Here is a 13,027-nt window from a genome sequence, read left to right as displayed (position 1 = left end):
AGTGTCAGAGACAGTGCGATTGGCACAGGACAGAGCGGAGTTTAGGGCTGTTGTACATAGGGTCGCTATGAGTCGCAAGCGACTCGAAGGCACATCACAACAACAACACAACAACAATCTGGAACTGCTACACCACAGAGGGAGAGCCAAGGGCCTTCAGCCAAGCTTGCAGGACCAGGGGAGATGCTGTAATTGGCAGAACTCAGAGAATTTTGTAACACTGAAGATCAGAGAATCTGTGCACACAGTTGAACAGTTGCACTGACTCTTTTAACCTGAGTTAGAAACCTGTCAACTTCCCTAATACAACCCATATCCATTTCTGTAGTTCTGTGTGATCTGTGTGGCCATTCCAACGATTCTAGGACCCAGTAGCACAGTAGTGAGAGCTCTGGGAGGTTATATAGACAAGACTATATAGTACAATGTAAACATAACTATTCTGTGCACTGGAAACCAGAGAATTCGTATAACTCAATTTGTTGCTATATTTACTGAGGGGGTGTAGAACAGAACTCTGTAAGGTAAGCCTCTATATGAGACAAAACTAACAATCTGAAAGACTGCATATGGACCTTAATGAGCATGAGTGTATGTAAGTGGGAGAGAAGCAATTCAGAAATAGGTAAAGGATAGTTATACATTTTAAAGAATATAATCAAAGTCCTGACCTCCTCTTTCCTCTCCACATCCAAGCATCATGAACAGTGTAGAGAACCCTGCTTATGCAAGTTGGATCCTTGAGGTTTTTGTTAAGGGATGCAGAGGCGTTGGTTTATCAGGAGGGGAGACAATGCGACTAATTTACATTTAGTAGAATGCGCTTAAGACAGTAAAGTAACAGAGTACCTCTTGCCCAAGGTGTTTAATAACAGAATGAGGGAAAGACAAGATTCACACAATTTAATGGAACAGAAATGAAAGGTGGTGGCTGAGATGTAAGTTCACCCTATTTTAGCCTCACTGATAAAAATCATTGGTTGTGGCGCTTTAGAGTTCATTTGGGCTTTAGGAATCGTGGCCAAATGCTGTCGCTAATGAAGCGTAAACTCCGACTCAATAGTGATTGGGGTTTTTATGGCATAAATTTCCTCAATGAAACAGGAGAATTGGGGTGAACAGATCCTGAAGAACTAATATTCTCTGATATCTAGCCAAAGCCTGAGGCAGTTGAATACCAACCAGAAAGCAAGTGCCACTTCCGCGTGGCTGCGGAGGGGATGTCCATCACTGTCATTTCTTGGCCAGAGCGCCCCAGGTATCCGTAAGAAGACATCTCAGCCTGTGGTTGCCTGTGTATAGACTGTGGGAGACCTCGTTCACTTCCGAGGCCCTGCACTGATGCAGGACGCAAAAAAGGTCCCACGAGTGACCGGGGCCGGTGCTGAAGAGGAGACAACGAAAAAGCTTCGAGCCATGACGTGGTCCAATCCCAAGCAAACGTGTACTGCTTTAACCCTACCGGTGCGCTGGCACCGCCGCCTCCGCGGAGGCAGAGGCTTGCGGGGGGGGGGGGGGGGGCGGGTTCGGGTCAGAGCGGGCTGGGGGGTGGCGAGCTGGGGGGGGGAGACAAGGCAACGAAGGGGGCGGGCCTAGGACGTGGCCCAATGGGAGGGCGCGCCGGACCGACGGGGGCGGGGCCAGGAGCGCGGCGCAGGTCAGGGCAGCACAGGCTCCAATGAGCTCGCGCCGCGTCCGGGGCCGGCTGGTGCGCGAGACGCCACCGAGAGGTTGGTGGCTAATGTAACAGTTTGCAGAGCAGGGGAGTTGTGAAGGGCGCGGGCTTGGGGGCGCGCTGCCGGCTTCGGGGCTACGTCGGCTGGCGCGTTTGTCCTGGTGGAGCAGAGGCAAGAGGTAGCGGGGCCAGGGATGGAGCCGGGCGCCGGCCACCCCTCCAATGGGAGGCAGCGTGTTAGATCTAGGGGCGGGTCAGCAGCGGGAGTGAGGGCCGCGCGGACACCGGCCGGTTTCGGCCCGGTACTTTGGGCCCCGCATCTCATTCCTCGGTTCGCTTCCACGCGATAGGGGTTGCTCGGGGCTCGTTTCCGAGTGTGGGAGCCGCCGCCTTCGTCAGGTGAGGGTGAGGCGAACACAGAGTCGTTGGTAGCTGCTTGGTCCGGGAACCTTAACGCTCCAGGCACAGATGTGTGTGGGCAGAGGGGCCAGGGAGGGGCTTTGCGGATACCTTTTGTAAGGGGGGGCGGGTGAGACCACCAGGAAGGCAGCCGTGGAGGAGGTAGGCCCTTCTTCCATCCGAACTTTCCACAACGTCACTATCTCTTTTTTCTGTTCAGGCCCAGACTGGCTTTCCTTGCCGGTGTGGTAGCTCCAGGTGTAGAGAGGTAGTTGAGCTTTGGGTGGGGATCCCTAGCCGAACCCCATGTGTCTGACATCAGGGGCCCTGTTGGGATGCCCCATGTATAGCCTGTGGTGGGTCTGAGTTTCAGGTCTCCTTTGTGTCTTAGCTTCTTTAGGGATGTGGTGGAACAGAGGACCAGTGTCCTTTGCCTTGAGCCATTGTCTGGGTTCCTCAAGAAATGGTTAAGTCAGTGGCTGGTACTCATCACTTAGGAAGGCCCACTTATAGACTACTGTGCCCAGGGTTAGAGTGGAATAGGTATGGATCTCTCGTTTAGGTCATGATCTGTCTCCCTCATTCAGTGCATCTAGTTACTTTTTTTTTGGTTTCCTCCAGGGCCATGATGACAGCCGCGCTCAGAAGGCAGAGGCCGAGGAGGCTAGCCTGTTGGGCTTTGATGACCGTGCTCTTGGCAGACTTGTTGGCTTTGAGTGGTATGCACCCCATCAGAGGGCTCAGAAGTAGTGATGGGAATGAATGGGTGCAGGGGAGAGTGAAGTGCTCTAGTTGGAAAACTCTGGACTCTTCTTGATGTATCCAGAATTTACTTCCCTATCTTTCGGTATCTTTCTTTTTCCTAGGAAGCGATAATGCTTTGGTTAGGAGATATGCTCAGGAGATTGAGGGAGGAGAAAGATTAATTGAATCCATTTCTTTTCAGACACACTGGCAGTGATGTCTGTGGACCTGGGCAGTGAGTCGATGAAGGTGGCCATTGTCAAACCTGGGGTGCCCATGGAAATTGTCTTGAACAAGTAAGGCAGGTCCCAGTGTTGGGATAGAGAGAGAGGGGTCTAGGCTCCAAGTAGAGGTGTTGATTTGGTTCACATAACAGACATTAGTATCTGAGTGATGGGGGAGAGTGGGAGGTGGCAGATGTCCAGGGTCCAGAATCTTCATTCTACTAAGCAAGTACATAAACTTTTAGTCTCCTGAGGCCAGTGTCTTTTCCTCAGGGAATCCCGGAGGAAAACCCCAGTAACAGTAACTCTGAAAGAAAATGAAAGATTATTTGGAGACAGTGCAGCAAGCATGGTGAGTAGCGGTGGAAAAGAGATGCTATTGGCCCCCAGGGTCTGTTTCCATATTATTCTCTGTGCTTCGGGAGGTAGGCTATGATGGGCTAATACTATGCCGCTTCTTCACCTACTCTCAGGCCATCAAGAATCCAAAGGCCACACTGCGGTACTTCCAGCACCTGCTAGGGAAGAAGGCAGATAATCCCCATGTGGCCCTGCACCGGACACGTTTCCCAGAGCACGAGTTAGGTGTCGACCCCCAGAGACAGACTGTACACTTCCAGATTAGCCCGTGAGTGTTCTTGTGGAGAAGGCAGGCTCCTCAGTACCATTAGCTCCTGATCATCCTGCCTCAGTGTCCGGTTGTTCTTGCCTCTAACTCACTCCTCTCCTCTCCCTTTCACCCAGGCAGCTGCAGTTTTCACCTGAGGAGGTATTGGGCATGCTTCTCAATTACTCCCGTTCCCTGGCTGAAGATTTTGCAGGTGAGTGGCCACTGTAGGACCTCTGAAGGCGCTGTTGCCTGGGGTCTAAAGCAATGGTTCTCCAGCAGGAGCAATTTTGGAAATGTTTTGGAGTTTGAAGACATACTTGGAAATGTCTGGAAATATTTTGGGTTGCCACAACTTGGGGGATGGGGGAAGTCTTATTCTTACCGAGTGGGTAGAAGCCAGCAGTGATGCTGCATAGGACAGTTTTCCATACAAAGAATCCTACGTCTCAAAATGCCAGTAGTACTGAGTTTGTTGTTTAAGATAAGGAGCTGATGGGAACCCTGACCTGTTGTCCTCTGTAGAGCAGCCCATCAAGGATGCGGTGATCACTGTGCCGGCCTTCTTCAACCAGGCCGAGCGCCGAGCTGTGCTGCAGGCTGCTCGCATGGCTGGTCTCAAAGTGCTACAGCTCATCAATGACAACACTGCCACTGCCCTCAGCTATGGTGTTTTCCGCAGGAAAGATATCAATACCACTGCCCAGGTGAGCCAGGAAGCCCTGACTGGACAGGTCGGGCAGCTGATTCTGAGGAGAATGTAGGGCAGCTGGCTCATTTTGCATCTTGTTTGCACATACTGGCCCTTGGCAATGTGACAACAACTCCTCTCAGCCTCTGAGGAGGTGCTTAGACTTTAGATTGAGATTTAAGCAACATTTTTAGAGGCCAGCAGGTGGGCAAGCCTGTATCATAGGATGGGATGAGGTTCCTGAGACCATTGCCTTGATGCCTCTACAGAATGTCATGTTCTATGACATGGGTTCAGGCAGCACCGTGTGCACCATTGTGACCTACCAGACAGTGAAGACCAAGGAGGCAGGGATGCAGCCACAGCTACAGATCCGAGGAGTTGGGTGAGTAGACTCAGGGCTTTTTCTTCTGAAGGGCAAGAGTACTTGACTTTCCTGCTTCCTGCAGGAATACTCTTTTATCCCTCTGGATACCTCTTACAGAGAACAAAGGGGAGATGGAGGGAGTGGATAGCTGAGGGAGATTGAAAAGCAGGGAATTCCCTGAATTAGCTTCTGAGGAATTAGATAGGACTGCAAGGTGTGTATGGTACATCAAACTCTTTGGGCTCCCTTCCTTCCCATTATAAATAAATGCTGTGTTTTGTTTCTTGAATTCATCCTTTTCTGCCTTTTCACTACTCCTACCCTTGTTCAAGTCACTGTTACCTCTTACCTACAGGCTTACACAAGATCTCCCTGCTTTCAGTGTGACCTCCCTCCAGTTTCTTTCTCCACATGCAGTCAAGAGTTCTTTTCAAAATGCCAATCAGGTTATGACTCATTTCTTTGAATGCCCTTCAGTGGCTCTAAACCTTTACCCTGGCCCATGAGGCTGAACCTGTCTAGCCCTGAGCCCTTGTACAGCTTATCCCAAATCATCAGTCCTCTTGTTTTTTGAGGTCCAGAAATACTCTCCATTGAAGCTTTTATCTCCACATTTGTGTCTCAGGGTCTTTGTACAGATGGTTGTTCAATCTAGAATGTTTTTATCTTTTCTCCTCACCATGTTAGTTCTAAGTCATCCTTAAGGTTTCAGTTCAAGTGTCACTTCTTCAGCAAAGCATTTCTTGATGTCTCTATACAGCTCACATTTCATGTGAACATTTTTTCATAGTGTCATCTCCCTCCTTTATAATATGTTGTAATTTTATAGCATCTGGTTATTTTAAGATTACTTTTGTTAAGTGCTGTCGAGTCAGTTGCAACTCCTCGAGACCCTATATACAACAGCTCTGAACCCTGCTCTATCTTGAGCCAACTTTATTGTTTTTGAGAGTAGGGATTTTTTTTTCCTCTCTAATGATCATATCTCTGAGATGAGTTCACAGATGGCTAGTAAATGCTGTTTTGTATGGTAAATTATTGGATAGGTTACTGCAGCATGGGGTCAGCTATGTTGGGGAGGCAGAGAGCCGATCATGTGTCCACAGTTGAGGTGCTGAGGGTGAGCAGGGCCCCCTAAAACAAAGGAAAGGTTTGCTATGGGCATGAATGGGCTGCTCTGTAGATGAGAGCATTCTGTATGTTCCTCATGGTTTCTCTTCCTTTCCCTGATAGATTTGACCGCACACTGGGGGGCCTGGAGATGGAGCTCCGGCTGCGTGAGCATCTGGCTGGCCTTTTCAATGAGCAACGGAAGGGCCAGAAATCAAAGGATGTGCGGGAAAACCCTCGTGCTATGGCCAAGCTGCTACGTGAGGCCAACAGACTCAAGACCGTCCTGAGTGCTAATGCTGATCACATGGCCCAGGTGCCCACAGATGAACTGGTTAAAGACGAATGTTTCCCACATGGAGGGTGGAGCTAATTATGTTACCTTTGCGCTTCTTGCTGTTCCTCTCAACATCCTTCCTAAGCACTTGTCTCTCAGTCTCTGTCCTGCCCACAAAGCAAGCAGGATGTGGTACGAACTCCCTGACAATTTTTATCCTTCCCCAGATCGAGGGCTTAATGGACGATGTGGACTTCAAGGCAAAAGTGACTCGAGCAGAGTTTGAGGAATTGTGTACGGACCTGTTTGAGCGGGTGCCAGGGCCTGTGCAGCATGCCCTCCAGAGTGCAGAGATGAGCTTGGTGAGGGGGTAGAGGGAAGTGTGGGGGTGAGAGGGTAGGAACAAGTAGACTAGAAAGAGATTAGCTTGTGGCAAAGAGGGAACAGACATCAGGAGAAGTCAGTCCTGAGGAGGAAGAGGAGCTTAACTGCAGGCTGTCTCATCCTGTGTTTTCTCTCTGCAGGATGAAATTGAGCAGGTGATCCTGGTAGGTGGAGCTACTCGAGTGCCCAAAGTCCAGGAGGTACTGCTGAAGGCCGTGGGCAAGTGAGTGTGAGACCTGGAGCCTCAGGGCTGGTTGTGCCTGGGAGCTGGGGCTTGTGAGCTAGGCATCTGGTGGACTGAGTGGAGGGTGTCAGGCGGCATTCTCCATCGTGGTTAAATCCTGAAACCTGGGATCCTCACAGGGAGGAGCTAGGAAAGAACATTAATGCAGATGAAGCTGCTGCAATGGGGGCTGTGTACCAGGCAGCTGCCCTCAGCAAAGCCTTCAAGGTGAAGCCATTTGTAGTTCGGGATGCAGTAGTCTACCCTATTCTGGTGAGTAAGCATCCCTGTCAAGTGGCAGGCTCCCTTTACCTTCCCAGATGTTGTCATTTCCCCTTCTGTTTGCTCTAGCCTCTCCCTTTTTTTTTTTAAATTTTATTATTTTTGTGTGCGTGTACCGTCAAATCAGATCTGACTGGTACAGGAGGAGATTGTCCCTCCTTCCCCGGCAGAGTAGCCTCTCCCTTTTTGTGTGCTGGAGGATGCCCCCAGCCCGTTACTCCAGAACTTGCTCTCCTTCTCCAGTGTGTCTTTTCTCTGTCACTCCTTAGGTGGAGTTCACACGAGAGATGGAGGAGGAACCTGGAGTTCGTAGCCTAAAGCACAATAAACGAGTGCTCTTCTCTCGGATGGGACCATACCCTCAACGCAAAGTCATCACCTTTAACCGCTACAGCAACGATTTCCATTTCCACATCAACTACGGTGACCTGGGCTTCCTGGGTCCTCAGGATCTTCGGTGCGTGGGAGGGTAGGGTAGATGTGCAATAATGAATGAATATTTAAAAAAGAGAGTGAACTGAGGGAGGAAAATGTGCAACAATGAATGAATGAAAATCCAACTTTCTGTAAATTTTCATTAAAATCACATTTAGAATAAAATTTTACTTTTTTTAAAAGGATGTAGCAGGAACAAGGCTGCCAGGAGACTTGAGAATTGAGGATGAGGGAGGATTTAGGACCTGTAGGCTGGGGGTTAGGGCTGGGTGAGGAGCTGCCTTCCTGAAAGTGTCCTGGGGGAGGTCTTTTAACATCTTATTTCTGGAGCTGCTACTGTCTATGGGTGGAATTGGCCTGGTTTAGTTTTCTTTAATTTGTCTTTCCTCTCTAACCAGGGTATTTGGCTCCCAGAATCTGACCACAGTGAAGCTCAAAGGCGTGGGTGAGAGCTTCAAGAAGTATCCTGACTATGAGTCCAAAGGCATCAAGGCCCACTTCAACCTGGACGAGAGTGGCGTGCTGAGCTTAGACCGGGTGAGCAGGAGCCCCTAATGCAAGGTCAAGGCCAGGCCCCCCTGGTCTTTCCCAATTCCGTTTCCACAGAGTATTAGAGCCTTCATGGAGCCTTTAAGAACTTAACGGGTGTTGTGAACTTCTCTGGAGGAAATATAAAGGGATTGTGGAACACATGTTTGGAAACAGTGGTGTTTTGATATCCTTTGAAACATACTAGGAAAAACAGTGGTATGCACTGTTGTTAAATGGAAAAGTCAGGCCTCTGGGGGGAGAGAAAATAGCTTTGCTACTACTATTCTCAGTGCTAAGAATCAAAGAGGATAGGTGACTTGATTTAGAAGTCTTTACAGGAAAGAGGGTGAGAGGCAAGCCGCAGGGCTGGTAACTAAGCCAACAGGCACGTGTAGGCCTACCCCAGGGTATTGCAAGCACAGGTAGGTCAGCCTGTGGAAGGACTAGTGTCTTCATCACTAATCCCTCTTTGCAGGTCGAGTCTGTTTTTGAAACTCTGGTGGAGGACAGTCCAGAGGAGGAGTCCACGCTTACCAGTAAGATGAGCTTGGATATAAGTGTGTGCATGTTTGAAAGAGAATGTTTGGGGTAGCGCTCAGGGTATTCCCCTGTGTGACATAGTGGAGTCACTGCTGTGGCCTCTTTTGGATCTTAATATTTTCTTCCCTTAGAACTTGGCAACACTATTTCTAGCCTGTTTGGAGGTGGTTCCACACCAGATGCCAAAGAAAATGGTACAGATATTGTCCAGGTGAGCCCGGATAGAGCCGGGGGTGTGGAGGTTGACCCCGCGTGAGCAAGTGGTGACAGTCGAGGCTGAGTTGGGGTGGGCATCCCAGTGACTTAGCATTTTGTAGCCTTCCTCCTTCTTATTCATGGTGGGTTAACCATACTCATGCTCCCTTGGACTCCCAGGAATTTCTTATTCCAGAGGCACCAACACCCATTTCCTCATCTCCAGACTCTGTCTTGGTCCAGCTAGACTGCTACCGTCCAAGCAGCCTGCGCACTCTTCATACAGTGGCCTCTGGTTCTACTTCCAGTTACATCTACTACTGTGGACTCCCAAACAGAACCTAAGGGCTTTGGTGTTGGCGAGGCCAGTCCTGATGCATAGGCTCTGCTCGTGACTATTGTCTGGGATTGTTTTCAGGAGGAAGAGGAAGCCCCTGCTGAAAGGAATAAAGATGATGCTGGGGAGCAAGCAGAGCTCAAGGAAGAAGCTGAGGCCCCGTCAGGGGACACCTCTCAGCCTCCACCACCTGAGCCTAAAGGGGACACAGCCCCTGATGGAGAGAAAGCTACAGGAAAAGAAAATGAGGAGAAACCTGAGACCCAGGTAAGCTGTGAGCATATATGTGATAAACTGCCCCCAATGCTCTGGAGCCCAGCTCTGTGGGAAAAGCAGAAAGGCCTAGGCATTTCCTGATATATGTCTTTTCCGTCCTAGAAGCCAAGTGAGAAGGAAGAGGCAGGACCTGAGCGTGTCCCTCCAGTACCTGAGGAAGAAAAGAAGCAGAAGCCTGCCCGGAAACAGAAAACTGTGGAGGAGATTGGAGTGGAGCTGGTTGTATTGGATCTGCCTGACTTGCCAGAGGACGAGCTTGTTCGTTCAGTGCAGAAGTAAGGACTGCAAATGTGTGTGCGCGCGCTCGTACGCGTGCATCTGACCCAGGGTCCCAGATCTGACCCTCTCTTATCCTCCCTCTCATCTCATAGACTGCAGGACTTGACGCTCCGAGACCTCGAGAAGCAGGAACGAGAGAAAGCCGCCAACAGCCTAGAAGCATTCATCTTTGAGACCCAGGTTGGTAGACTGAGAGGCAGCACCCTCCCTGAGACTTGGGTTGGGCAGGACTGGCTCTGTGAACCTGGCCCTCAGAGGCCAAGGGCATGCATGGTGACGTGTGTGCCTCCCCAGGACAAGCTGTACCAGCCCGAGTACCAGGAAGTGTCCACTGAGGAGCATCGTGAGGAGATCTCCGGGAAGCTCAGTGCTGCTTCCACTTGGCTGGAGGATGAGGGCTTCGGGGCCACCACAGTGGTGAGGGGCTTCCCTTGGACATGAGAGTGGATGGGAGACTTCTTCCTGCCTCAAGGCCTAACAGTGTCGGAAGATCTGGGTGTGAGATCCTAAAGAGGGACACACGGGCCTGACACCAGGCTGTCTCCTAACCCTTCTTCTGTTACCACTACCCAAACTTGACAGATGCTGAAGGAGAAGCTGACTGAGCTGAAGAAGCTATGCCAAGGGCTCTTTTTCCGGGTAGAGGAGCGCAGGAAGTGGCCTGAACGATTATCTGCTCTCGATAATCTCCTCAACCATTCCAGCATGTTCCTCAAGTGAGTTGCTGCTTTGCCATACTTTTGTTTTTCATTGTTCTCACTTTAGGCTGCTTCTAGCTCTTCTCCGGGACTGACTGTCCCCTCTCTGGCTTCTAGGGGGGCCCGGCTTATTCCAGAGATGGACCAGATCTTCACAGAGGTGGAAATGACAACGTTGGAGAAAGTCATCAATGAGACCTGGGTAATTTCTGTAAACACTGACCTGACTTGGTGCACTATCTAGGTCTCATGAGAGAATCAGAGATACAGCAGCTTCTGCTTTCTGGCTTATCTCTTAATTGAGAGAGTAAGAGATGTTTGCATTTGAGGTCATGTCTAATTAGCTCCAAACGAGGGTGATAGTCTCCTGAGACTGGAGGATCAAACCTCATCCACTCGAGGTTAAATCAAACTACTTTGAGGAGCCGGCCAGAGTATTGATGGGTGAGATTGATTTATTACATGAAGCAGAAGCCATTTTGGATGTATGGGGATGTACATACAGCTGTAGTTCTTTTAGAGCAACAGGACACAGGCTTGCATGGTGTGATGTGGGATTCTTTTGTGGAGAACTTTGAATCCCAGACTGAATCTACTTAACCCCCAGGGGGCTGATGGCCATCGTGGCAGAGCAATTTGAAGATAGGGATCCTGAGACCAGTTAGGGATGCAAATTCTCAGGGCTGGAGATCAGCTCTGAACCTGTCCTGCCGCGCCCACAGGTCTGGAAGAACACAACCATGGCCGAGCAAGCCAAGCTGCCTGCCACAGAGAAGCCCGTGTTGCTTTCAAAAGACATTGAGTCCAAAATGATGGCTCTGGACCGTGAAGTGCAGTATCTGCTCAATAAAGCTAAGTTTGCCAAGCCACGGCCACGGCCCAAGGACAAGAATGGGACCCGAGTAGAGCCTCCCCTCAATGCCAGTGCTGGTGACCAGGGGGAGAAGGTCATCCCTCCGCCAGGTGAGGACAGGGTGCCTGGCACTAGGATCTGCAGGGCAGGGAGAAGCTCTTCTTTCCCTCTTGGGGCTACATTTTGCTCCTGGTGTCATTCTAGGTCAGGCTGAAGATGCAAAACCTGTTGCAGAACCTGGGACAGAGACTGGTGAGTTGAACAAACAGTTTGGGAATTGTGTCAGCCCAAGGGATCAGCCAGCTGTGTGTGGCACATTAACTATGAAAGGTCTTTATGCATTTTTTAAGAGTTGTTTAAAAATTACTATAATACGCAGAGAGACTAAATGTAGTCCATTAATCTTAAAATATTTAGTATCTGGATCTTTACTAAATCGATTTACTAACCCCTCCTGTAGCCCCTTCCTCAGAGACTAACCTGTTCCTTCCAAAATACAGGGCCTGAACCAATAGAAGATGAACCTCTGGAGTTAGGACGTCCTGGAGCAGGTGAGGGGACAGCTGGGGTGGTGGGGAAAGTCCTGGTGCTGAGGGATGATTTCAGATAAGGAACAGACATATTTATCTGTGTCCTTCCTTCCACTGTCTCCCTCTATCCCTGACAGAATCTGAACAGAAAGAGCAGTCGGCAGAACAGAAGCGGACTTTGAAGAATGATGAGCTATAACCCCACCTCCCCATCATCCCTGCCCCTTTCTCCCACCACCTCTATTTATTAAACACTGAGGTGAGGAGGAGAGGTCAGCCTGCCCTCAGGGGCTCATTCCTTCTCTCACTTGTGACTGGAGGTACAGAGAAGGGAAAAGAGGGGACAGCTCACCAGTTCTTGAGTAGTTCTGCGGTTAAAACCGAAATCTGTTCCTCAACTCCATGCCCTGGCTCCCTACCATTCAGGCCCCATCTTTGGGGAAAATCACTATTGTGTCTTCATTCTTTGCCTGTGGATAGGTGAGAGAATGACAGTGGTTGCTTGAGACCTGAGTGGTGGAGGGTCTCCTGTCTTCTCTGGCCATCCCTTCCTCCCACCTTTCCTCTTCCACCACTAAATCAGTGCCCTCTACCTACTTGGCAAGGGACATATGGGGGCTACTGTCCTCAGAGCTTTGGTTTCCAGCCTTGATTTCTGAGTATCTCTGCTCCTTTCCTCTTCCAAGGTCTTCTCATTCCTTGGAGGAAAGAGGGAACCCCATCTCTGTCTGTCTCCTTTTCCCATGGTCTCCTGGGTTTCCTGTGCAGATTGGGTAGCCCCCTGCCCAGAGCTCTTACATGAACACTGGCTGGAATAACTCAAGATCTGTTGCAGCCATGCAGTGGTCTCAGACTCCAGCGGTCAGAGTAGGCAGGGAGAAAAGTGAAGAGACTCACCTAGCAAGGAAGTAAGAGGTGGGAAAGCCCTGTAGTTGCCTTCTTTGGGCTGTGGGACCCAAAGAGCAGCATGAATGGCTGTCAGACCGGCTTCTTCCCAGTAGGCTTTTAGCCCAGGTCTTTAGAACTACCTGTCCCTTTCTCCTATTTGCCTGTGCCAGGCAGAGCTTTCCCCTCACCTTCTGGGGTTGACCAAAATGTGCTTTCTACTGTGAGCCCCTATTCCAAGACCCTGGGGAAAAGGGGGAGACCATGGTATGAATGTAAAAGTGCTGCCTGGATCTCTCTGAAACAAGCCTTGTAGGTGAAGGACGAGGGTGAGGGTCGTTCTTTTGGCTTGTGTTGCCCTGCTGGGATGGTGGGTGCCTTACCCACGAAGACTGAGCCTTGGGAGCCTGACCTACAGTATTCTGTCTGTGGCAGGAACCAGGGTTGCCACCCCAGCTACCAGGACAAGGGGGGCATGGTTGTCT

The 13,027-nt window shown here is 50.2% G+C and overlaps 1 protein-coding gene across 2 annotated transcripts; it reads left to right on the top strand.

Annotated features, from left to right (window-relative positions):
- Positions 1-1,676: 1,676 nt before the first annotated feature.
- HYOU1 (hypoxia up-regulated 1) lies at positions 1,677-12,015 on the top strand. 2 transcript variants are annotated; one of them, XM_006890845.1, is made up of 26 exons: positions 1,677-1,730; positions 2,696-2,793; positions 3,021-3,114; positions 3,316-3,394; positions 3,516-3,670; positions 3,787-3,863; positions 4,175-4,356; positions 4,610-4,725; positions 5,941-6,133; positions 6,322-6,456; positions 6,619-6,701; positions 6,842-6,974; positions 7,253-7,440; positions 7,817-7,955; positions 8,425-8,485; positions 8,621-8,700; positions 9,103-9,288; positions 9,400-9,572; positions 9,669-9,756; positions 9,871-9,993; positions 10,159-10,292; positions 10,392-10,476; positions 10,997-11,237; positions 11,332-11,379; positions 11,628-11,678; positions 11,795-11,856. In XM_006890845.1, exons 2-26 carry the CDS (start codon positions 2,700-2,702, stop codon positions 11,854-11,856), a joined length of 3,000 nt encoding a protein of 999 aa, XP_006890907.1. In that variant the 5' UTR covers positions 1,677-1,730; positions 2,696-2,699. The 2 variants fall into 2 exon arrangements, with proteins under 2 accessions (XP_006890907.1, XP_006890906.1); XM_006890844.1 differs by having other exon boundaries at positions 1,678-1,854; positions 11,795-12,015.
- The last annotated feature ends 1,012 nt before the right edge of the window (positions 12,016-13,027 follow it).

This window comes from Elephantulus edwardii, unplaced genomic scaffold (assembly GCF_000299155.1).
Source record: "Elephantulus edwardii isolate Elephantulus edwardi_28Jun2011 unplaced genomic scaffold, EleEdw1.0 scaffold00093, whole genome shotgun sequence".
Lineage (NCBI taxonomy): Eukaryota > Metazoa > Chordata > Mammalia > Macroscelidea > Macroscelididae > Elephantulus > Elephantulus edwardii.
The sequence above is the reverse complement of the archived record's forward strand: the minus strand, read 5'-3'. Positions and strand labels throughout refer to the sequence as shown.

Excerpts from the sequence above, each read along its gene's own strand:
- HYOU1 (XM_006890844.1), top strand. The coding sequence starts at position 2,700 with ATGATGACAGCCGCGCTCAGAAGGCAGAGGCCGAGGAGGCTAGCCTGT. Across the intron at positions 3,115-3,315 it reads ATGGAAATTGTCTTGAACAA|GGAATCCCGGAGGAAAACCC; the intron begins GTAAGGCAGGTC and ends TCTTTTCCTCAG. Across the intron at positions 6,457-6,618 it reads AGAGTGCAGAGATGAGCTTG|GATGAAATTGAGCAGGTGAT; the intron begins GTGAGGGGGTAG and ends TTCTCTCTGCAG.